Source organism: Lissotriton helveticus, chromosome 7 (genome assembly GCF_964261635.1).
Source record: "Lissotriton helveticus chromosome 7, aLisHel1.1, whole genome shotgun sequence".
NCBI lineage: Eukaryota > Metazoa > Chordata > Amphibia > Caudata > Salamandridae > Lissotriton > Lissotriton helveticus.
The window spans coordinates 1,828,081,090-1,828,105,839 of NC_136068.1; the positions used below are offsets into that span (position 1 = coordinate 1,828,081,090).

General features: G+C 47.1%; 1 protein-coding gene across 4 annotated transcripts in view; it reads left to right on the plus strand.

The window, feature by feature from the left end:
• The window catches only part of LOC144770822 (guanylate-binding protein 3-like), an 84,582-nt gene that overhangs the window by 36,772 nt on the left and 23,060 nt on the right, over window positions 1–24,750 (plus strand). For all 4 annotated transcript variants that reach the window (XM_078655595.1, XM_078655593.1, XM_078655594.1 and 1 more), the window contains exons 6-9: window positions 2,310–2,552; window positions 2,884–3,161; window positions 5,235–5,447; window positions 10,926–11,028. In XM_078655595.1, coding sequence (XP_078511721.1) covers window positions 2,310–2,552; window positions 2,884–3,161; window positions 5,235–5,447; window positions 10,926–11,028 — 837 coding nt within the window. The remainder of the gene's footprint in view (window positions 1–2,309; window positions 2,553–2,883; window positions 3,162–5,234; window positions 5,448–10,925; window positions 11,029–24,750) is intronic.

Genomic DNA, 24,750 nt, shown 5'->3' on the forward strand with positions numbered 1-24,750 from the left:
CGGACAAGATCCAAATCCAACACCACTTCAACTTCGACCATCTGGACACTCTGGACATCATTGGACTTCGCTTTTGGGAACTGAGACTGCAACTGGGAAGACTCGTGCTGCTCCAGGTCTCAGCGTCCTGCAAGTCTGCTGCAACATCTGTGCCTGTGCTCCAAACATATTCTTCACAAGACCTGTGGACATACAAGACAGCTTAAGGCATCTCCCTTGGAGTGAAGGAGTCACTTCCCTACATCTGAAGGCACCACAACAGAGCTGGCCGGCCTGCTGTTTCTGAACTCCTACGGACTCCGAAACTGACTGACTGTGGTTCTGCATTTCCCGCGAGGACTTAACTGTCTTAACAGCAAGTTTGAAGTCGGTATCCCTTGTCGGAACCGCTGGAGCAGTACCCCTTTGCATCGCGTCGGCTTGCCGTTGCCAAGGCTTATTGACTCTATCCCAAAGAGATCTGTGGGCTCCAAGAATCTCCAGCCTCAAGCATCTCCTGCAGTTAAGGTCTTCACCTGCACCACATCCTTTGAACCGTGGGCAGTCCTCCTTTGGTGAGCTGCTCGAGATCCTTTTGCGACTCCTGTGACTCTGTCCTGTGGGTCCTGTTGAGGGTCTTCTTTCACTCCTGTGGACTCCTCTGCTTGCTCAGGGCCTGCTCTGACTTACCTGCTTGTGGTGAGTAACTTGGACCTTGCTGGTCCCGACACTGAACCTATTTCAACAACTGCATCTCTTGCCACTGCAAAGGCTTGTTGGTGCCGACACTGACCCAATGGCTCTCTACATCCGACGTGGAACTGCTCATGAACAGCTCCTGTCTTCCTCTGCATCGCCTGGTCCATACAGCTGCAAATACAAGGGCATCGTCAACTCTCCTGCATTCCCGACATCAGTGAGCATTCGTCTTCCGTGCCTCCTGGTCACTCCTGAGTGGCATAGTCTCTGTCTCCTCTGCTTGCAGGCACTTCTTATCAACCTTTGGGTTCCACTGGACACTTTCACCTTCTTTGCCAGCGGCATCTTCCGGAAATCTTCCATTGTGGTCTATGGCAGTTTCCGACGTCACTTTGCACATATGCACCCCGCATCCCTGGTGTAGGTATCCTGGTTCCTGGGGCATCCAAAGCTCGGGTGACTCTCCAAACTTCCATCTTCCACGGGGTTTCTTTAGGTTCCACTGGGAGGCGTCCTTCTTGTTTAAAATAGCAACCATGACTTACCCATACACTTCCATTGAGTAAACAGTCGTGTTCCCAGCATAAGTTTCAGCTGGTATCAAATTTCTCCTCACCCCTCGTAGAATCTGCACAGTCTGGAATGGCAGTAGATCTTTTTCTTTCCGTGCACCTGCTCTTTAGAATAAACTTCAATCACAGCTCCTCTCCATCACAGATCACAAGCTATTCCGCAGGAATTAAAAACCTGGTTATTTGATCATCTATAATGACTGATCTATTTCATCTGACCTTCAGCCCCAGTGGAGTTTTTACGCTAGCGCTAGAGACCCCCGGGTGATAGGTGCGCTTAATAAATCTCTTTGACTGGAGTCTATTACACTTCGCATAGCCTCCTTGGCGTTCCTATATACTGATCTTGAGTGGTCCCATGGGTTCCCAACTCATCTATGTCTTCTGGGTCCACTCTTGACTTAAGTTGTGGTCTGCATTCCACTATTTTAGTATATAGTTTGGTCTCCCCCTGGAGATCACTGTATATTCTGGGCTATTTATGTATTCTATTGAGAAAGTATTGTGTGTATTATATTTATATCTCCGGATAGGAGATAATACATTGTGTTAGTGAGCGTTAATATATACCTATTTTTTATAACAACACTGTGTGGTTATTTTCACTTAACTCATACCATAAGATTAAGTGCTGGTAAAACAAGCTGCGTTACACTCCTTCTGGACTAAGCCTGAAGGCTGCTCTTCACAGCTACCAATTACAGAGATTTCTAGGGTTGTCTAGGATGACTAAAATCACCAGAAGGGTTGTCTGGATTAGTGCAGGGTGCCCCCTTACGTAAGTGAGCACCATATACTAAGCCAGCCTCCTACAAATACCATCTATGTGTCATACCTAGCAGCCAGAACTGTGCCCCCTGCAGAAACTCTTTATCTGTGTTCACATCCTACTGGAAAGGCCCCTGTACCTCTGTCCTTTAATTTCTGTATTCTTGCCTTCAGATCTCCTAGCGCAACCATTAAACACAATCTTCTACCGCAGACCTTTTTTCGCACTAGTCTGCAAACCTTGCACCCACTGCAACTCATTATTCACACTCCTTTTTTTCATTCCTCCAGGCTGTGGTAAGAAAGTGGTCGACTATAACCTTCCCCGTGAATGCATACGGAACTTCTTCCCTTCTCGAAATTGCTTCGTCTTTGTCCGCCCTGCATCTGGAAAGGACATTAATGTCATGGAGTCTCTTCCAGAGAGTGCGCTGGATCCACAGTTCATTCAGCAGACGCGCAAGTTCTGTGACTTTGTCTTTCAGACGGCAGAGGTGAAGAGGGTGAAAGGCGGTTATCAACTCACCGGCAGAAGTACGTTAACGAAAGCAGGAAAAGTATATAATCAATTCGAGTTGTTTAATGAACCAGACCTGCTCATTGATGCAAACAAAGTCTAGAAATAGAGAGTGGGGTTCTGCATAGCCACTGGATTCAGACTCCACTCTTGTTTGTAAGGTCATCCATGGATGGTTAATGTTAATGTTAAGCTACACTTATAAAGCGCACTGACACCGGAGGTTTCCTGGCGCTGTGATTGGGATTGAAGGTGACGGCAGAGGGCTAGTGGGAGTTCGAGAAGAGCCAGGTCTTGGATGGTGATGAGATCATGAGTTGTATTTGCAAGTCTTGTTTCTCTTTTCAGTGTTCAGCTCCTTAGTCAAGACCTATGTGGAGACCATCCTCAGCGGGGCGGTTCCGTGCCTGGAGAACGCTGTCCTTTCGCTGGCCACTATTGAGAACGAGGCGGCCGTCAAAGAAGCAGTGGGGCACTACGCTTCCCAGATGCAACAGCTGGTGAAGTTCCCAGCAGAAGTCCAAGAGCTCTCACATCTGCACGGGAAGTGTGAAGCTGAAGCCCTCCAGATCTACATGAAGCGCTCCTTCAAAGATGAGAACGGGCAGTACCAGAAGAGGCTCATGGTGACGTTCTCAGCAAATACCTAGGGGGGATTCTTGCATTGTTGTTCAGCCTCTTTAAGCAATGATGGGCCTGTTTATGAATTTGCAACTACTAATCCTGGACAGGCAGGCAAAGATAATTCTGTAAAAGAGTATGCAAGCTAAAATTGGTTTTAAAATTCTGCAACATTTTTAAAGACCTACTTACAGGATACTATAGTTATTGTTCTCTAAAATTGTGTGAACATCACCCAAAAATGGCAGGAGGTAAATGTTCCTTGAAGCAGACTGTTTGAAGATAAGCTGTAGCTCAGTGCCCCCTTCCTTACTTTTGCAGTGTGCCCCTTATTTATTTTTATTTGTTTATTTAGGTATTTATTAAGCGTGATATTAACGTATTGGGGTTCAGTACAGGGTGCAAAACATTAAAATACTATGTTAAAGAAGGCAGATATGATATGATATATTTAGGCAGCAGAGGAGGAGATGATGGAGGAAAGGAGAACTAGAAATAAGGTTCATACATTTTAATCAATTCTGTTTATTTTAACACAGGCTTCTATAGAAGTAGGTCTAGGTCAATTATACTAAAATACTGTAGGGTAAATATCCATGACTAAATCCTTACAAAAGTTAATATCAAAGGTTTAATAAAAATACAATGACAAATATTAACCCATTTAGAGCTATATAAATATAAAAACACCTCCTTAACTATTTGAATGTAGTTTTCTGCAAACAAAGCTTTAATGAAGGGAATCAGACCCTACTTTTTTCAAAAAGCTGCAACCAAGCAAAGCATGCAGAATATTTTGAAGATTTCATTTATATAAATATTACAGTCAGGACTGATCCTTATTTCCAAGAGTCCTCCACAGTCCATACTTCTCGTCCTCAGGGAGCCCACCTGTCTACAATTCATCATCCATATACAATTGCAAATGCTTTGGCTGTGTGGCTGAGGCTTCTGGGGTTATCTGGATAACTCTTAGCATGAGACGGTGCAGGTTGCGCTGGTCCACCCTGACTCCAGAGGGAGAGGTGTCTGGCCTGTCATCCTATGTATGGCTTCCAAAGTTACCTCACCGCACAACTCCTCTTCACCGCTTTATTTGTTGGCCAAGCAGGCATTTTGGTTTCTTGGGAGAAGGTGCCTGGCCTGTCTTCTTAGTACTTCATTGAACACCTCATCTTCACCCTTTTGCTGGGTGGCCAGGTAGGCCTTTGTCCACCGCTGTAGAAAAAGTTAAGATATACTGTGGTTTCGTACGATGCCTGTTGAGTGTAAAGTGCTCACCTGGGTCCATGTTTTTACAGATAATAAAATAATAAAAACCCTTTAAAAAAAAGAACACAATTAACTTAATTTCTCATGCAATTTTAGAAAATCGCTTGCTCCAATTTTTTTAAAAATTTTTTTTTACAATAAAGCATGAACAAGCCACTGTAAAAGATGGGTAAATCCTGCCTCTGTGTACGGATTAAGGCGACTGACTAATAGTGGCAGATGGGAATACAACTTCTGTATAATATTGTAAATAGTAGCTTAGACATCACATACATGATTAGAAAGGGAGGGTGGGGATGATATTTACCTTATTAATGAATAATAATTCATAATCTGGTTAGTCGATATTGTGAAATCTCAAACAGCCCCCTAAACCTGGATTTTGTGAGGATCTGATATTTTTCTAATAAATGGAATAAACATCCAAGGTGTACATAGGCAGAATAAAGGTCTCGGATGTGATCGGAGTGAACTAAGGCACTCCTGTACATTCCCCAAGTAAAATCTCTAAAAAACAGAAGTTACTAAAACATTAACTACTTTGTAAATCTTTATGAATCTTATGAAACGTCCCAACAATGAAGACTACCTGCATTTTTGTTAATGTCTTCTAACAAAAAACTTTATTTGTATAACCCTATAGTAATTTATTAACACCAGTGTTCTTTTCAGATTTTAGATTTTCAGTTTCTTTAATGTCTTGTTATTTTTCTAGCACATTATAAGTGGTGAACTGCTTCAAATGTATTTACAAATGTTTTCATCAGGAGACAGTTGTCTGACTTGGCTTTATTTGCCTTCTTCAGTGTGAACTAGCAGAACACTATGGGAACCTTTTAGGGAAGAATGAAGACATCTCCTTTCAAAAATGCCGCTCTCTGCTCCGGGACTTCTCAGTCACCCTTGAGACCAACCTGAGAGGTGGTGCTTACGCCCAGCCTGGTGGGTACGAGGTCTACATCTGTGACCGAGACCAGGTAGTGATGCAGTTCCAAGCCAGCCCCAACAAGGGTGTGAAGGTGAGTCAAGCCATGGGGAAGACACCAAGTTTCTTAAGAGTTGATAGAGGCCAGTGGTTTTGTCTCCAACTGAAGATAGATTTTAGTGGAAGAGGAACTGAAGGACCTAGTGTGTAAAGAGCCATAACAAGCAGGCGATCATTGATGAACTAATGTCTGCTTTTTACGATGGAACCCTATGAGTAGTGGCATAGGCAGAAGCGACCTTTGATGAACCGATATCGGCTAGCTATTACGGCACCTCTAATAGGTTGGCATGAGCAGAATTGAGCATCAATGAACTAATGCCCACTAGCTACTATGGCACCCCTCGGAGGATTGCATGAGTAGAAGCGAGTATCAATGAACTGATGTCCCCTAGCTACTATGGAACCCCTAGTAGGTTGGCATGGGTAGAAGCGAGGATTATTGAACATTGATCTGCTAGTTACTATGGCACTCCTCAGAGGGTAGCATGGGCAGGAGTGAGCATCAATGAACTAATGTCGCTCGCTACTATGGCACCTCTAGGAGTGTGGCATGGGTAAAAGCGTGCATCAATGAACTAATGTCCGCTAGCTACTACAACCTACAACACCTCAGGAGGGTGGCATGGGCAGAAGCAAGCATCAATGAACTAATGTCCGCTAGCGACTACAACACCTCAGGAGGGTGGCATGGGCAGAAGCAAGCATCAATGAACTAATGTCTGCTAGTTAATACGACACCTTTAGGAGGGTGGCATTAGCAGAAGCGAGCATCAGTGAAGTACTGTTTTCTAGTTACTATGGCACTCTCAGAGGGTGGCATGGGCAGAAGCGAGCATCAATGAACTAATGTCCACTAGCTATTACAGTACCCCTTAGCGGGTGGCATGGGCAAAAACTAGCATCAATGAACTAATGTCCGCTAGTTACTATGGCATCCCTCGCAGGGTGGCATGGGCACATTGATGAGTGGATTCAGTCTGCAGCCAATGAACAATGTTTTTTGTTAATCTGCTGCTCTCTTTGCAAATGTGCCTTTTGTTTTACTTCTATGGAAAAGATTATGTAGTGAATGGGTTTTGTTCTAGTCTATTTATGAGGGGTTCGTCACATCACCCTCCTTCTCCTCATTGCAGTGCCATCGTTCTCCTTTCTTATTTTCACATTTAACCCAGTTTAAGACATTTTTGTCCAGTTGTGTCACTCTCAGTCCAAGGAAGAATAGCATTTTGAAACCAGCTTCTTATGTTTTGCTTAATTTATTGTTTTTCAATTCTTTTTAAGGAGCACACATTGTTAGACATGTAAAGGTACAGATGACTTAACCACAGCCTGCCCTTAAAAACACATCATCCTTCTTATTGGCTTATTTGTCAAAATTTCACTTCCGGTTGGACACGCAGGCCTCCAACGGACATGCTCCCCTACCCATTTTCTTGGCAGGAGCAGCTGCTTGTTCCCTGAGGAAGCACTTGCATTGTTACTGGTCTGCCTTTCATTTCATCTTTAACAAGACCACAACATAGTTTTATCATTCCTTTTCAGTGTCTGATTTTTCACCCCCAACATTTCACGACAACATCTAAATGTTGTATTTATTTATTTAGCGATTTGTATAGCGCCTGGTGACCCAAGGGCATCCCCGCGCTGTAAAAAGGCTGATATCCATTGAGGGAAGGGAAGGGAGGAGGGACATTTATTTCGGGAATAGGTGCGTTTTCAGTTTTTTGCGAAAAACCAGGTAACTGGATTCCAGTCTGAGGGTGCGTGGGAGGGAGTTCCATCCCATGGCCACTTGAACCGAGAATCGTCGTCCTCCTGTGCGTGTCCTTTTGAATTTGGGGATGTTGGCTAAGTGCTCATTCTCCGAACGGAGGGATCTGGAAGTAAAGCTTGTTGATGCCTTGTAGTCTTGGTAACTACGTCCAAGAGGCCCAGCGTAGACAATCTTAGACTATAAGGAAGCACCTTGCATGCATTATTTGATGGTTCCAAACTTTCTTAAAGGAGCACAACTCCATCCAACACAGGAAGACAATACGATCGCACCCTCCTTATGTATCCTTATGAACATAAAGTGTTGCCCTTGCATGGTTTCATTATGGTTAATGCTAATGGCTACCACCCTGAAGGCTGTCTGTGCTTTTCATCCTTCTGGTTCAAGGGGGATATGCTGAGCTCTCATTTCTGCCTAAGTTTCTCCTTCTGCCCCTACAGTCAGTGACTCAAGATATGTTTATTCCCTTCCAGTGCTCACAGAGCATGTGTGAGCTGCAAGGACAACATCTTCGTGGGACAAACCCAATTCTTCTTTGATATGCTAAAAAGATGTGATCTTCTATAGAGCCAGATATAACTGACATTCACAATATATTTTACGATCTAGCCTTTAGGCCTTGCATGCTTGGTCCCTATCAAACTGCTTCTGTTCAAAGGGCCACTATTGGGTACATTTTCTCTCACAGGCCCCTTGAAGCACAAGAAGGTTCCTCCCCTCTACCCCACCTTGCACCCGCCAAAGGTCAGGCACCAGCATTACTTTTCAAACTTTATTTTGGCTTATAAGCCATAAAAGCACATGGAATAAAACATACATAAAATATTTAACATTTACAGTATAAATGTACAAAATTCAATACAATATTATTACCAGTGACCAGCGTAAGAATTTAATGCAATTTCTTTGGGGGTGCTTAATACCTCCCGAGGCCTAAATTAATTGTTAACATAATTGCAAATCCAGCTATCCTGAAGCTAAGCGAATGTAGCTTTCTAGGCAATAAAATTGGTTATTCACCTGCTAAAAGGATATACAACTCTAATCTTAATCCTGTTATACAAGTATTACCCTTCCTATTCTCCGATTGTACAGCTGCAATGTTACTGTTTGCAAAGTATAAAAGTTTCTTTTAAGGGGTGCTTATCGTGTACTTTATTCTCCACACACTCACCAGAAAACGAGAGATAGCAAAGATTGACATCCTGCATGCGTTGTATCTCAGAGTCCTGAGTGCCTCCTCATTTTCCCTAACTTCCAGTTTTTGACAAAGTGGAATAATCCAGCACCTCCTTTGCGACAAATAGTTTGGTCAGAAAAAGATTATGTGCTCAATGGTTTCTTTTTGATCCCCACAGACCACGCAATGCAACTCCTTTGCCCACAGTACACGCTCCCACTTTGCAGTAAAAGCCCGGACAAGTAAAGTATTACGCTGCAGCTAACTTTACCTGCCTAGGGAAGATCTTTAACTGGTGGAGTTACAGAATTTGGTTTAAAAATCAATTTTATTTAAATGATATGCTTTGTATACGCTCTCACAATAATCACAAAGAAAGTGTGTGTGTTTGTTTGTTTTCCCCCTAATTTAAACATTCTGGTGATGATAGCTAATGACCTTAGGAGTTCAAGAGTTTCCAGTCAGGATTATAAGAACTTTTTTCTTGTTAAATTGTGACAGGTTAGATGGGCCAAAATTTCCAGCACAAACTTCATCGTAATTGCCAGGTGCGATAAACATTTCACCACCTATAAAACCAGTATTAAAGCATTCAGGTGTTTGTACCGGAGTGTCAATTTCACTGGCCACTTGTAATCAAGCTCTTTATGGTCCTTTGTATTCTTGATCTCTCTTTTTCCTGCTCCCCTACTTTTAATCTGCCATCTTAGGTCTCTGTATGGTGCTCAGGAGCACAGAATGACAGTAATTCTTGAGCAAACCTAATTTTTTGGTTTGAGATTCCTGTGTTCCTTTTTAGCTTTACTTTTCGCCTTTGTACATCATCTTGTGCATAGTCGAAGAATGTGCATACTTTGGTTGTGTTGTAAAAGCCTCTTCATTCAACTCTCATCAATAGAATGCCCCTGTTTTTTGAGAAAAGCCTTTTGACAAATACAGATTGAAACAGGTCTCCACATATGCTTTGTAGCAGAAATTATGTTTGTTCTCTTTTGAAGACTGGAACAGTCAACTCTGCTCCAATCCTCTTTTTTTTACAGTTATACCACTTTTTCCATCAGTTCGGTCTGTGTAATTTTCCATTGGTTATTGGATCTGTGTCTCTCCAGCTCCTTCGGGGAAAACATAAATATGCAGTTAGTTCTGTTTGTATCTTTCTTCAGCATCTTCAACCTTAATCTCAAAGCATTTAGTTTCTTTTTCAGTTAACATCACATTTTTTTCCCATCTTGAAAATTACATTTTGTGTCGGACCCTAGTTTTTGCTTCGGTAACCCTGATGGATATGTAGTGTAGTTCTAAGCTAATGAGGCCTAACCCTAGTACATCATTGGCTGTAATGTAATTAATAATGACTTACTAATAGTAGCAAAGGGGGAATACAACTGACTACATACAGTCTCTCATAGTTGGGTCCTGTATATTACTTTTGCTTTTTATTGTACTTGCTTTAGCATTCCAATGAACCACATTCTAGGATGTCTTCTTTGTTTATGAGACCTCTGGGATTCATGATGGGAGCCTGGCAACAATAGGCCCTTCGCCCTGTAGTCTAAATAAGCCCAAGACATCCACTCAACTATCATGCTGCCGAACCACAGTTTGTGTAGAGTTGGCATGGCTGTGAGACCTGGAGGGATAACCAAGCAAGTGAAACTATTTTTATTTTTATCTACAGGATCAAGGGCACTTGGTGCTTCAGGCAGAAGTGATGTTGCTTACTGGCAGGATACATTCTTAATTTGAGAAGGGCAAGTAAAAGATGCTACATCAGGCATCCACTCTCCAGTCTGACACATCTTATATCAATAACTTGTGGAACAGAACAATTCATATCATATGGGCCCACTCTTCTCAGAATATGAAGTAGCATAACATCAGTTCAGGCTTGTGCCACTGTCTAGGGCCACCCTGTGGCACTTGTACTAATGAATAAGGAGTGAGGGCATAAGGCTTCATCCGTTAGCTAAAATACTTTAAAGAAATAATGCAAACATCTTTTGACATTTTGAGTTTTTTGTGATGATTGTTGAGATTGCTGATATTAAAAAAGTAAATATGAAGTTAATAGAGTTTAAATTTTTATTTTTTATCAACATTTTTACTGTTGATTGATTTTCTTGCCTGATGTTGAGTGCAGTAAGTTTGAGCTCAATAACCTTGTCACATGTGGGGTGGGGTTTCTGGTGTGGCAAGAAAGAATAGAGGAAAGGCAGGAAATGGCATAAATTGTGGTGATGTACCTGACCAGGTTTGTGGCGAGCATTAAAAATACATTCTTTATAGTATATGCTTAGATATATTTTAGGATCATGGATGTCCATTCATAAGCTCCTACTGAACATTCCTTTTTATTTAAAGTGTATGTTTTCAGAATGTTTGAGAACTGAAGATCTAAATAAGGTGATACAGAACTAGTTAGAATTGGTCCATTAGATCTGTTCTCATGACCTCTCAACAGGGCTGACTTTCTTGCTCTCTCCCTGTTCCATGAAGCTTCAGGAGTGATCGATATACAGGCACTCGTACCCTAACATATTTGGCTTTTTCTACAGGCTCAGGAGGCACTGGATGAATTCTTGGTCAGTAAGAGAGGAGAAGCCGAAGCCATACTAAAAGCAGATAAAAGCCTTAGTGAATGTCAGAAAAAACTTGCTGGTAAGTTGTTGAGGTTGGAAAAAGAATGAAACGGATGAACTTATATCTGACATTTTAGCAAGATGAATGAATGTCTGCAGCACAGAACTGTAGATCATATCTCAAAATATGCCCAATTCGAGTCTGTGATTTTAGAGATGCTGATGCATATTTAGCACACAAAATATAAACAAATATTATCAAATGACAAATCTCTGAATCTCACATTCGATCCATCAAAAGCATTTGGTTAACATGCGGCTGCGTCAGCAGAACATTCACGGCTCTCAAAGTATAGAATGAAATCACACTGCATCATCCAGAAAACGAATCTGCATCAAACAGCTTGGTTTTTATCGCTCTTTTAAAGATGGCAGCCCAACGCAGCTTAAGTCATTCCAAATCTTGGCGTGAGTACCTTGAAGGCCCTGCCTCCACATCGGGCCTTAAAGAATTTGGGAATACGCATCAAACAAAGATTATTATACTTCAGTTTCCTCTCATTTGTAAAGGCCCAATCTAGTCCTCCGGTAAAGAGGGCCCAATCCTGTGATTGCTCTAAAAGCCAGTGTGAGGGCTTTACATTTAATTTGCTTTATCACTGGGAGCCAGTGTAGCTGTTTCAGATGGTAGGAGATATGCTGACCGACATTGTGGTCTTTCTGCACTCTTTCCTATCTGCTCGGGGTGCTGCCTTAATCCTTCCATGTATATTTTCTGATGGTCATTTCCTATATGTTGCGTCCTCGAAGGGGTGGTGGGAATCTTGAATACATGCTCAAATGTGCTTATTAAGCTGAAAAACAAAGGTGGTGAATGCTGCTGAGTCCATGAAGCCTCTGCTAAACCTGGTGTCCCCCTCAATGAAAGAGTTTAGCCAGGGCAATATATTTCTGGGGGACACCTTGGCGCAAGACTGAGGACAGAAAGAGTGAAATCGTAAAGCACCTGACCGGCACTGAGAGGCCAAGAATGACTGATGCGGAGCCAGAGCAAACTATTTGCTCCCATTTCTTTCAGTCAGAAGGATGGTATGTTTACAATTTTGAAGACTGCAGAAGATATAAATATATGTAACAAGGGGGCGTGGCTTCGTGGTGAAACAACATGGCCGCTTGTTAAGGCTTCTCCGGAGCCCCCTTTCCTGCCCCGTCAATCCGCCACACTGATATGATCCTCTGGTGTCAGTTCTACACACCAGAGGAGTATCGGTGCCCACTGCTGCAACTTTGACCGCAAACAGACGTCTGTAGCCAAAGATATCCCGACCGGCGCTTGAGGCCTCCTGACTGAAGAAAGCCGGGGCCTCGCATAGGAGTGCCTGCCGTTGCAGACGCTGAGTGTGCCGGCATGCCCCTCTCCACCATCCGGGGGGGGCGCAAATCACGGACGTGATGCTCTCCAACACCCATCAGCACCCCGAACAATGAGCAGCTGCAAATCTGTGCTCTGCCCCGCAGTCTGGAACCTGCATACCGGACGTGCCCTGACGGAGCCTGGGCCCTGTGACCGGACCGGGAACTTCAAACGGCCATCTGCGGTGGATTGATACTATGCGCTGGAGCTAAAGCGGCACCACACCCCTCTGGTCCACACCTGCAAATTTGCCTGAAGCAGAGGCCGTGACAATCGTCTCCTGGGGCCTTCCAGTTGTGCAGGCCGAGACCTGGTGTGGCTGTGCCTGCCGCAACAGGACCCAAGCATGCCGCCGTGCCCCCCAAAGTCATCCCGGGGGGGCCGCACACCTCAAATACGGAGTTAGCTTGCATCACGCACGGCCCGGACCTTGGGACATCACCAGTCCGCGCTCCTCCCAATTAGGCGGGCTTGCACACCGGTCCTAAATCGAATGGATATTCGCACATACCGTGGGGAGAACAAGGAGGGCCTATACTTGTGAGTAAAGAGCGGGCGCTCTTAATTCTTCACACTCTTATTGTACCAGCCACTGGGGCCTCATGTGCCCCCCTCCCTCCCTTGCCTCCTTCTAGCTCCTCCACCTGTGCCTTTGCTACTGGCCCGCTCCGACAGGAGCGACACTGACGTTTGTGGCCTTGCGTCCTGGGACACATGTATTGGACACTTATCACGCTGCACTGGCTATCCTGGGGTGAAGAGGCCCCCACTGCTCCCGAGGTGTCCGTGGATCACTTCAAGAGCCAGTATCCGTGCTGAAATTACGAGCTACGCCTCAGGCGCCCTCCATTAAGTGGCTTTTGTTTGTTGTCCCATGCTGGCGCAGCGGATCTGACCCGGCGGAATTACCAATCAGCGCGCTGTTGGCCTGACGTGGGGACAAAGCCCTAACCATGTCCAATGCAAAGGGTACAATGACTTCCCAGTAAAGCAGGCTCGGCCATTACACCTGTCCAAAGGCGTACTTGCCCGAGCGAAGGGGAACTGGCGACAAGCAGCAGGGAGGGGTGGAACAGGATCCTACTTAGCCCACAATGAAGGACTTAATGGCAGCTATCACAGCGGTTCGCACATCCATTGACACTCTATCCTCTGAAGTGACACTGATGAGGGATGACCTCACAAAATATACGGAAAAAGTCAAGCAGCTGGAGCTCACCACCGCCAGCCTTGTGGAAGACACCTTGCAATTGCAGACAGACATCATGGAGCTCCAAGCGTTCCGTAAGTTCGCAGAGGACAAGCTGGACGATTATAAGGGGTGCTCAGGATGCAATACGAAATGCGTTCTTGGGGTGCCGGAAAAATCGGAGGGTCCCGCCACACACCTGTTCATTGAAAACCTAATCACGACAAAACTGCAACCGAAGGGCCTGTCCAAGATGTTTGTGATCGAAAGAGCGTACAGGGTGCCTGGGGGACGCCCGAAGCCAGGAGCCCCCCCCCCTCCGTCCTATACTGTCCCTGTTGCTAAATTATAGGCCTAATTCTACAAGCTGCCAGAGTTGCTCCTCTGATCAAAGTGGACAGCTCAGAAATCGCCTTCTTTCCCCACTTCACTCAGGCAGTGCAGATGCGTTGACTCTCATTCCTTGATGTCAAACAAAGGCTGCGGGAAAAAGGTCTTAAATACGCCATGCTCTTCGCTGCGTGTCAAGGCAGATGGGAAAACTCACTTCTTTGACCTCCCAGAGGTAGCATCTGACTGGCTGGACACCTGGAAGACCTCACCGGAGAGGAGCTCCAGCGACCATTGGAACAGATAATCTGTCTTCATCGGACAGCTCTTGATTATTCTGAAACTGAACTCGGACAAGACGGAAGTCCTCATCCTGGGATCCTCACCCTCCGCCTGGGACGACTCCTGGTGGCCCCCCGCCCTGGGCAGCGCACCCAAACCAACAGACCACGCACGCAACCTGGGCTTCATCCTGGACTCATCCCTCTCCATGACCAGACAAGTCAACGCCGTCTCCTCGTCGTGCTTCAACATCCTACGCATGCTACGCAAGATCTTCCGGTGGATCCCCACCGAGACCAGGAAGACGGTCACCCAGGCCCTCGTCACCAGCCGACTGGACTACGGCAACGCCCTCCACGCCGGAACCACCTCCAAACTCCAGAAGAGACTCCAGCGGATCCAGAACGCCTCAGCAAGGCTCATCCTGGACATCCCCCGTTGCAACCACATCTCCGGACACCTGCGAGACCTGCACTGGCTCCCGGTCAACAAGAGAATCACCTTCCGTCTCCTCACCCACGCACACAAAGCCCTGCACAACCAAGGACCAGGATACCTCAACAGCCGCCTCAATTTCTACGCTCCCAAGCGCCAGCTCCGATCGACCGACCACGCCCTCGCCGCCGTCCCCCGCATCCGAAGAGTCACCACAGGGGGAAGGTCCTTCTCCTACCTCGCCGCCAAGACCTGGAACTCCCTCCCGACCCACCTCCGCCTGACCCAGGACCACCTCGCCTTCAGGAAGCAGCTCAAGACCTGGCTGTTCGAGCAGTAGCGGCCCCCCCTCCCCAAGCGCCTTGAGACCCTCCGGGTGAGTAGCGCGCTATACAAATGCTTTGATTGATTGATTGATTGATTGATTATTCCAGACTGCCTGTTCTCTCCATAGGTTGAGCTCCGCTCACGGTCTCTTGACACTTGAAGATGTCGAAATGTAAACCAGTGTACTGAAGTACTTAATAGTCTGAATTTTGACTCTCCACTACGTAATGCATCTGTAATTTGTTACGGTAGGAAAGGGGGTCGACTGGGTGCTTAGGCCTCCCCCACTTTCTTCTTTTGGCAATTTGTTGGGCGACAGGCCCTCTGCATTTAAGAATTATGGGCAGTTTTGAGCCCAAAGTGCTGGGGAGCAGGGTGGGTGTTTGTTGGGAGGGGTTGTTTTTTCAAGTTTATTATTTTTTGTGTTATCTCGATGGTTCAGTCCCTGTTTGTGAAGCAAGTTGTTGCGCTCTACGTACATGTCAATGGGTGTGCAGTGGAACAAAGAAGTCAAAATCTTAAATTGGAATGTTAACGGGTTGGGGGACAAGATTAAGAGAAGTGTGGTATTGCAATATATCAAGAGATTATCACTAGACATTGTACTACTTCAGGAAACTCCCCTTATAGGCAACACATGCAAGGCTATGCATGGATGAGGCTATTCATAGGTGGCACACGCGGGCTTTGGGTCTAACTCAAGGGGGGGTGGGCATCATGCAAAGAAAATCATTCCCCTTATCACTCACGTCCACGTCCGCGGCAGATATGTCAGGATCAGGGGCACTTGGGAGGGCAGAACCATTACCTTAATGTCGATATATGCACCTCCATGGCTGGAAGCTGTAGCATTTTATGACTTCAGTGCTGTGCTGCTAGCACTACCAGATGGGCACCTAGTGCTCAACGGTGACTTTAACTCAATACTATCAGGCTCACTAGACAGACACCCCCCTCGCACAATCCCCCACGCCGCACACTCTTTTGCCAGTTTTTTTGGAGGCAATGGGGTTGGTGGACGGATGGAGAACATACAATCCGGCTAAGGTTTAGCACACTTTTCACTTCGGGGCACACAATAGCCTCTCCCGCCTGGATTACATAATTGTCCCAGTTCCACAAGCCATGGATATCCACGAGATCCGACATCTGGACAGAGGTATTTCCGACTATTCCCCTCAATGGGTCCACATAGTCCTAGACCGCACACAAGTAGGACGCATTGCCCCTATCAATACCTGGTACCTCAAAATCCCCAAAATACGTAAAGACCTAAGTAAGTCCATTGACGACTATTTCTTGGAGAATGAACACACCGTTGAGTCCCCGCGAATATTGTGGGAAGCCTTTAAAACAGTGGTCCGGGGCCAAGCCCTCTCCCTGATAGCTGGATCAAAAAAAGACACAACAAACGACCTCTCTGATGTAGAACAAGAGATTTACCGTCTTGAACAAGACGTGAACTCTGATGCCACTCCTGTAGCCCTTCACACACTCCGCTTACGCCAGGACGAATACTGGGCACTGACCGAGCCAAAATAATGGGACAGGACAGGCTGGGCTAGATCTATGACTGTGGAGACAAGGCTGGAAAACAAATTTTCTGGTTAGATAGAAAAGAACATGATAGTAGGCTCGTTCCAGAACTTAGAGATGCTGACATGCCCCCATAACAGACCCCCAAGACATAGTCAATCAGTTTGCAGCCCACTTTCACACAGTCTACTGCTCAGCGCCATACACTGAGGCAGACTCCGGACCTTCTTAGAGATATTTCCCTTCCTGGGCTCTCAAATGCCGACTGAACATTTCTGGATAGTGCCCATACCACTGACGAAATAGCGCTTGTGATACGGGCGCTGCTCTCGGGTAAGGCCCTCGGCCCAAACGGTATCCAATCGAACTTTATAAGCTCTGTTCAGATAAATTAGCCCCATATTTGAAATCTATGTCCGAAGACAGCCTTGAGCAGGGATCACTGCCCCTAGATCAGAGAATCACAACCATTATCACAATTTACAAGGATGGGAAACCCAAAACAGACTGCGCCTCCTACCGTCCTATATCGTTGCTAAACGCAGAACCTAAAATCCTAGCTAAAGTACTTGCCAATAGGCTGATCAAGGTAATAGGGGACTTAGTACACCCTGATCAATCAGGGGTTATGCCGAGGAGGAACACTGCTCTAAATCTGCGCAGAGTGCACAGGGTCCTGGGCAGGGCCCCGACCATACGTGAAGATGAAATCATAGTCTCCCTAGATGCCACTATGGCATTTGATACACTTGAGTGGCCTTATCTTTTTGCCGTGCTCACAAAACTGGGATTTGGGCCGATTTTCAGCCGATGGGTGCGCCCACTGTATAGCACACCTATGGCTCAAGTAGTCGTGAATAACAAAAAATCAGAGACCTTCACACATATCCGGGGGACCCGCCAGGTGTGCCCCCTTTCTCCCTTACTATTCGCTTTGGCCCTCCAAACCCTTGCAGCATGGATCCGTAGGGATGTAATGATTCATGGAATGCGATGATAGGCGAATTGGGAAGACTGTATTTCTTTATATGTGGATGATATTCTTCTGTATCTCACGTCCCCCAAGAGATCCCTGATTGCCATATTCAACATCCCGTCTAACCCAGGGTGGTGTGGAGTGTAAAAAAACGATGGATTTAGGCCCAGATCCTTGTACTGTGGTGAATGTATGACATTGTTCTACATTCTGTCCATCAACTGTGTTTTTTGCAATTTTCGCCCCGAGTGGGCTGGGTATGCTCAGACGTGAGTCCCAGGCTCTCCACACCACTGGAGTCAAGCTATCCAGGCTGATGAAGGCTGATAGCCAGAAACCGGTCCTTGGATGCTTGATTCCGGTCTGGGAAAGACATGGCTTGGTAGTTCGGACCGGACTGTTCCCATGAGGCACAGGGTCAGAGCTGATTTGCATATAGCCAGTGTCTAACCCAGGGTGGTGTGGAGTGCAAAAAAACGATGGATTTAGGCCCAGATCCTTGTACTGGGGTGAATGTATGACATTGTTCTACATTCTGTCCATCAACTGTGTTTTTTGCAATTTTCACCCCGAGTGGGCTGGGTATGCTCAGACGTGAGTCCCAGGCTCTCCACACCACTGGAGTCAAGCTATCCAGGCTGATGAAGGCTGATAGCCAGAAACCGATCCTTGGATGCTTGATTCCGGTCTGGGAAAGACATGGCTTGGTAGTTCGGACCGGACTGTTCCCATGAGGCACAGGGTCAGAGCTGATTTGCATATAGCCTGTGTCTAACCCAGGGTGGTGTGGAGTGCAAAAAAATGATGGATTTAGGCCCAGATCCTTGTACTGGGGTGAATGTATGACATTGTTCTACATTTTGTCCATCAACTGTGTTTTTTGCAATATTCAACATCCTGGCCATTTTTGGCAGATATTCTGGTTTTCGTATCAACTGTAAAAATCTCTCCTATATGTCCTCTGAGGGGGTCCTCCTCTGCAACCCCGAAATTGCCCCATACCAATAGTCTCAGAAGGCTTCAAATACCTAGGCACATTCATTTCGCTTGACATCTCTCCGGTACGCACGTAACCTTGTTCCCCCACTGCAAAGACTCAAATGTGACATCACAAACTGGAAGTCACTCCCGCTCTCTCTATTGGGCAAGGCAGCCCTTTTTAAAATGTCCCCACCCCGTTTCCTATATGCCCTGAAAAACTCAGTCGACCCTGTCCCAAATTCATACTTTAAAGAAATAGAAGGGCTCCAGCGGGACCTTCTCTAGGACTGGAGACCACGTATTGCTTTGCACGCTCAGTTGGTACGATGGCGGAATCTGATTACCCGACTTTAAGAAATACTACTGGGCAGCACATCTTACAGAAATAAACCACGGTACTTATAGTCGCCCTGACGACCCCGGGTTCATTATGGATCGATGGCTTCTTCCGAACGGGACCTACACCCGAGCACTACACTCCAAACTAGACAGGTACCCACTTACTGGCACCACCAATCACACAGTTAAAATCTGGCATTCTGCAACCAAGTCGCTCGGCTGGAACAATCTCGCCACACCTTTGTGGGACTCACAAAAACTAGGAGACTTGGGAAAATCCAAAGGCTTTGACAAATGACATCTAATGGGCATTTCCCACATTAGGGACCTTTGGGACACAGAGGGCGGGAAGCCCTTTGACACCCTCCAAAGTCAGTATGCACTGGCAGATTCGGAGCGTTTTCGATATCTGCCAGTCCGACATGCATTGCAAACAGTGTTGCCCCGTAACTCCTCTCCACCAGATAGCTCCCCATTGGAGGACAGACTACTAGATGGCCATCTACCCGAAAGGGCTATTTCCCTAACTTATCAAAAACTCCTCAATAATATGTAAGACCCCCTACTGTCGCTACGAGAAAAATGGACTGGAGATGGCATCGAATTAGAAAATGGAAGCTGGCAAACGGCTGTCTCCTCCCCTAAGCCTGTTGCGATCCCGGCGCGTCTCGACTGGTGCAACTAAAGATCCTGCACAGAATTTACATAACAAGTCCCCAATTGACACACATGGGTGGACCGGAAACAGGTTTTGTAGGCGGGGATGCACCCAAATGGGCAGGTTCATGCACATAATATGTCACTGTGAGCCAATCCAGGAATATTGGCGTAAGATGCACGAAGTCATGAGCGAAACGTTAGAGGTCTAAATTAAGCCAGAAGCGCCCAGATGCCTCCTTAGCATCTGGGAACCTACTGACCTCAACACTCACACCACACAATGTGTCACACTCGGCTACATGATTGCTAAGAGGAATATTGCTTCGCTCTGTGGGGCCTCGCACGCACCCACGGTTACAGATTGGAAAAAAGACCTTGATCAGTGTATGCTAAGGGAAAAGACAGTGTACATGGCCCGAGGCTGCCCCCGAAAATGGTCCAAGATATGGGCCCCCTGGAATGAATATTGTGGCAGCATATGTACTCCTCCCCATAATTTTGACTGTGATGATCCCCCCCTCCCCGTGATTTCCAGTGAACTACCCTATTGTATCTGTATGTATATTTGATTTCACTGTAATCCCCTCTATTGACTTTTGTGGAACTGTACCTGTATGTCAAGTCTGTTTAATAAAAAGATTATATATATATATATATATATATATATATATATATATATATATATATATATATATATATATATATATATGTAACAACACTGTTGTGATCATGTTCTAACCAAATTGCATCTCCCTCTCAAATTGACTCTTCACCACTTGCTGTGGATCATTTATATTTTAGATTTAAATGTTGTGACCCCACTCTTGACCCAAATAAGGTATAATCAGCCCTCGGCCATCAAACTGTTTTGTTAAAAATTGAGGGTGCAGTGCATCTGAGGTAACTGCCTCATTTGTCTAAACCCTATTACTGGTGAGGAGTCTGTAACTTGAATAAACAGTAGGCTAATGTAGGAAATTGGGTTACTGGTTGAGTGGACGTGCCCTGACGGAGCCGGGGCCCTGTGACCGGACCGGGATCTTCAAACGGCCATCTGCGGAGGATTGATTCTATGCGCTGGAGCTAAAGCGGCACCAGACCCCTCTGGTCCACACCTGCAAATTTGCCTGAAGCCGAGGCCGTGACAATCGTCTCCTGGGGCCTTCCAGTTGTGCAGGCCGAGACCTGGTGTGGCTGTGCCTGCCGCAACAGGACCCAAGCATGCCGCCGTGCCCCCCAAAGTCATCCCGGGGGGGCCGCACACCTCAAATACGGAGTTAGCTTGCATCACGCACGGCCCGGACCTTGGGACATCACCAGTCCGCGCTCCTCCCAATTAGGCGGGCTTGCACACCGGTCCTAAATCGAATGGATATTCGCACATACCGTGGGGAGAACAAGGAGGGCCTATACTTGTGAGTAAAGAGCGGGCGCTCTTAATTCTTCACACTCTTATTGTACCAGCCACTGGGGCCTCATGTGCCCCCCTCCCTCCCTTGCCTCCTTCTAGCTCCTCCACCTGTGACTTTGCTACTGGCCCGCTCCGACAGGAGCGACACTGACGTTTGTGGCCTTGCGTCCTGGGACACATGTATTGGACACTTATCACGCTGCACTGGCTATCCTGGGGTGAAGAGGCCCCCACTGCTCCCGAGGTGTCCGTGGATCACTTCAAGAGCCAGTATCCGTGCTGAAATTACAAGCTACGCCTCAGGCGCCCTCCATTAAGTGGCTTTTGTTTGTTGTCCCATGCTGGCGCAGCGGATCTGACCCGGCGGAATTACCAATCAGCGCGCTGTTGGCCTGACGTGGGGACAAAGCCCTAACCATGTCCAATGCAAAGGGTACAATGACTTCCCAGCAAAGCAGGCTCGGCCATTACACCTGTCCAAAGGCGTACTTGCCCGAGCGAAGGGGAACTGGCGACAAGCAGCAGGGAGGGGTGGAACAGGATCCTACTTAGCCCACAATGAAGGACTTAATGGCAGCTATCACAGCGGTTCGCACATCCATTGACACTCTATCCTCTGAAGTGACACTGATGAGGGATGACCTCACAAAATATACGGAAAAAGTCAAGCAGCTGGAGCTCACCACCGCCAGCCTTGTGGAAGACACCTTGCAATTGCAGACAGACATCATGGAGCTCCAAGCGTTCCGTAAGTTCGCAGAGGACAAGCTGGACGATTATAAGGGGTGCTCAGGATGCAATACGAAATGCGTTCTTGGGGTGCCGGAAAAATCGGAGGGTCCCGCCACACACCTGTTCATTGAAAACCTAATCACGACAAAACTGCAACCGAAGGGCCTGTCCAAGATGTTTGTGATCGAAAGAGCGTACAGGGTGCCTGGGGGACGCCCGAAGCCAGGAGCCCCCCCCCTCCGTCCTATACTGTCCCTGTTGCTAAATTATAGGCCTAATTCTACAAGCTGCCAGAGTTGCTCCTCTGATCAAAGTGGACAGCTCAGAAATCGCCTTCTTTCCCCACTTCACTCAGGCAGTGCAGATGCGTTGACTCTCATTCCTTGATGTCAAACAAAGGCTGCGGGAAAAAGGTCTTAAATACGCCATGCTCTTCGCTGCGTGTCAAGGCAGATGGGAAAACTCACTTCTTTGACCTCCCAGAGGTAGCATCTGACTGGCTGGACACCTGGAAGACCTCACCGGAGAGGAGCTCCAGCGACCATTGGAACAGATAATCTGTCTTCATCGGACAGCTCTTGATTATTCTGAAACTGAACTCGGACAAGACGGAAGTCCTCATCCTGGGATCCTCACCCTCCGCCTGGGATGACTCCTGGTGGCCCCCCGCCCTGGGCAGCGCACCCAAACCAACAGACCACGCACGCAACCTGGGCTTCATCCTGGACTCATCCCTCTCCATGACCAGACAAGTCAACGCCGTCTCCTCGTCGTGCTTCAACATCCTACGCATGCTACGCAAGATCTTCCGGTGGATCCCCACCGAGACCAGGAAGACGGTCACCCAGGCCCTCGTCACCAGCCGACTGGACTACGGCAACGCCCTCTACGCCGGAACCACCTCCAAACTCCAGAAGAGACTCCAGCGGATCCAGAACGCCTCAGCAAGGCTCATCCTGGACATCCCCCGTTGCAACCACATCTCCGGACACCTGCGAGACCTGCACTGGCTCCCGGTCAACAAGAGAATCACCTTCCGTCTCCTCACCCACGCACACAAAGCCCTGCACAACCAAGGACCAGGATACCTCAACAGCCGCCTCAATTTCTACGCTCCCAAACGCCAGCTCCGATCGACCGACCACGCCCTCGCCGCCGTCCCCCGCATCCGAAGAGTCACCACAGGGGGAAGGTCCTTCTCCTACCTCGCCGCCAAGACCTGGAACTCCCTCCCGACCCACCTCCGCCTGACCCAGGACCACCTCGCCTTCAGGAAGCAGCTCAAGACCTGGCTGTTCGAGCAGTAGCGGACCCCCCTCCCCAAGCGCCTTGAGACCCTCCGGGTGAGTAGCGCGCTATACAAATGCTTTGATTGATTGATTGATTGATTGATTATTCCAGACTGCCTGTTCTCTCCATAGGTTGAGCTCCGCTCACGGTCTCTTGACACTTGAAGATGTCGAAATGTAAACCAGTGTACTGAAGTACTTAATAGTCTGAATTTTGACTCTCCACTACGTAATGCATCTGTAATTTGTTACGGTAGGAAAGGGGGTCGACTGGGTGCTTAGGCCTCCCCCACTTTCTTCTTTTGGCAATTTGTTGGGCGACAGGCCCTCTGCATTTAAGAATTATGGGCAGTTTTGAGCCCAAAGTGCTGGGGAGCAGGGTGGGGGTTTGTTGGGAGGGGTTGTTTTTTCTTGTTTATTATTTTTTGTGTTATCTCGATGGTTCAGTCCCTGTTTGTGAAGCAAGTTGTTGCGCTCTACGTACATGTCAATGGGTGTGCAGTGGAACAAAGAAGTCAAAATCTTAAATTGGAATGTTAACGGGTTGGGGGACAAGATTAAGAGAAGTGTGGTATTGCAATATATCAAGAGATTATCACTAGACATTGTACTACTTCAGGAAACTCCCCTTATAGGCAACACATGCAAGGCTATGCATGGATGAGGCTATTCATAGGTGGCACACGCGGGCTTTGGGTCTAACTCAAGGGGGGGTGGGCATCATGCAAAGAAAATCATTCCCCTTATCACTCACGTCCACGTCCGCGGCAGATATGTCAGGATCAGGGGCACTTGGGAGGGCAGAACCATTACCTTAATGTCGATATATGCACCTCCATGGCTGGAAGCTGTAGCATTTTATGACTTCAGTGCTGTGCTGCTAGCACTACCAGATGGGCACCTAGTGCTCAACGGTGACTTTAACTCAATACTATCAGGCTCACTAGACAGACACCCCCCTCGCACAATCCCCCACGCCGCACACTCTTTTGCCAGTTTTTTTGGAGGCAATGGGGTTGGTGGACGGATGGAGAACATACAATCCGGCTAAGGTTTAGCACACTTTTCACTTCGGGGCACACAATAGCCTCTCCCGCCTGGATTACATAATTGTCCCAGTTCCACAAGCCATGGATATCCACGAGATCCGACATCTGGACAGAGGTATTTCTGACTATTCCCCTCAATGGGTCCACATAGTCCTAGACCGCACACAAGTAGGACGCATTGCCCCTATCAATACCTGGTACCTCAAAATACGTAAAGACCTAAGTAAGTCCATTGACGACTATTTCTTGGAGAATGAACACACCGTTGAGTCCCCGCGAATATTGTGGGAAGCCTTTAAAACAGTGGTCCGGGGCCAAGCCCTCTCCCTGATAGCTGGATCAAAAAAAGACACAACAAACGACCTCTCTGATGTAGAACAAGAGATTTACCGTCTTGAACAAGACGTGAACTCTGATACCACTCCTGTAGCCCTTCACACACTCCGCTTACGCCAGGACGAATACTGGGCACTGACCGAGCCAAAATAATGGGACAGGACAGGCTGGGCTAGATCTATGACTGTGGAGACAAGGCTGGAAAACAAATTTTCTGGTTAGATAGAAAAGAACATGATAGTAGGCTCGTTCCAGAACTTAGAGATGCTGACATGCCCCCATAACAGACCCCCAAGACATAGTCAGTCAGTTTGCAGCCCACTTTCACACAGTCTACTGCTCAGCGCCATACACTGAGGCAGACTCCGGACCTTCTTAGAGATATTTCCCTTCCTGGGCTCTCAAATGCCGACTGAACATTTCTGGATAGTGCCCATACCACTGACGAAATAGCGCTTGTGATACGGGCGCTGCTCTCGGGTAAGGCCCTCGGCCCAAACGGTATCCAATCGAAC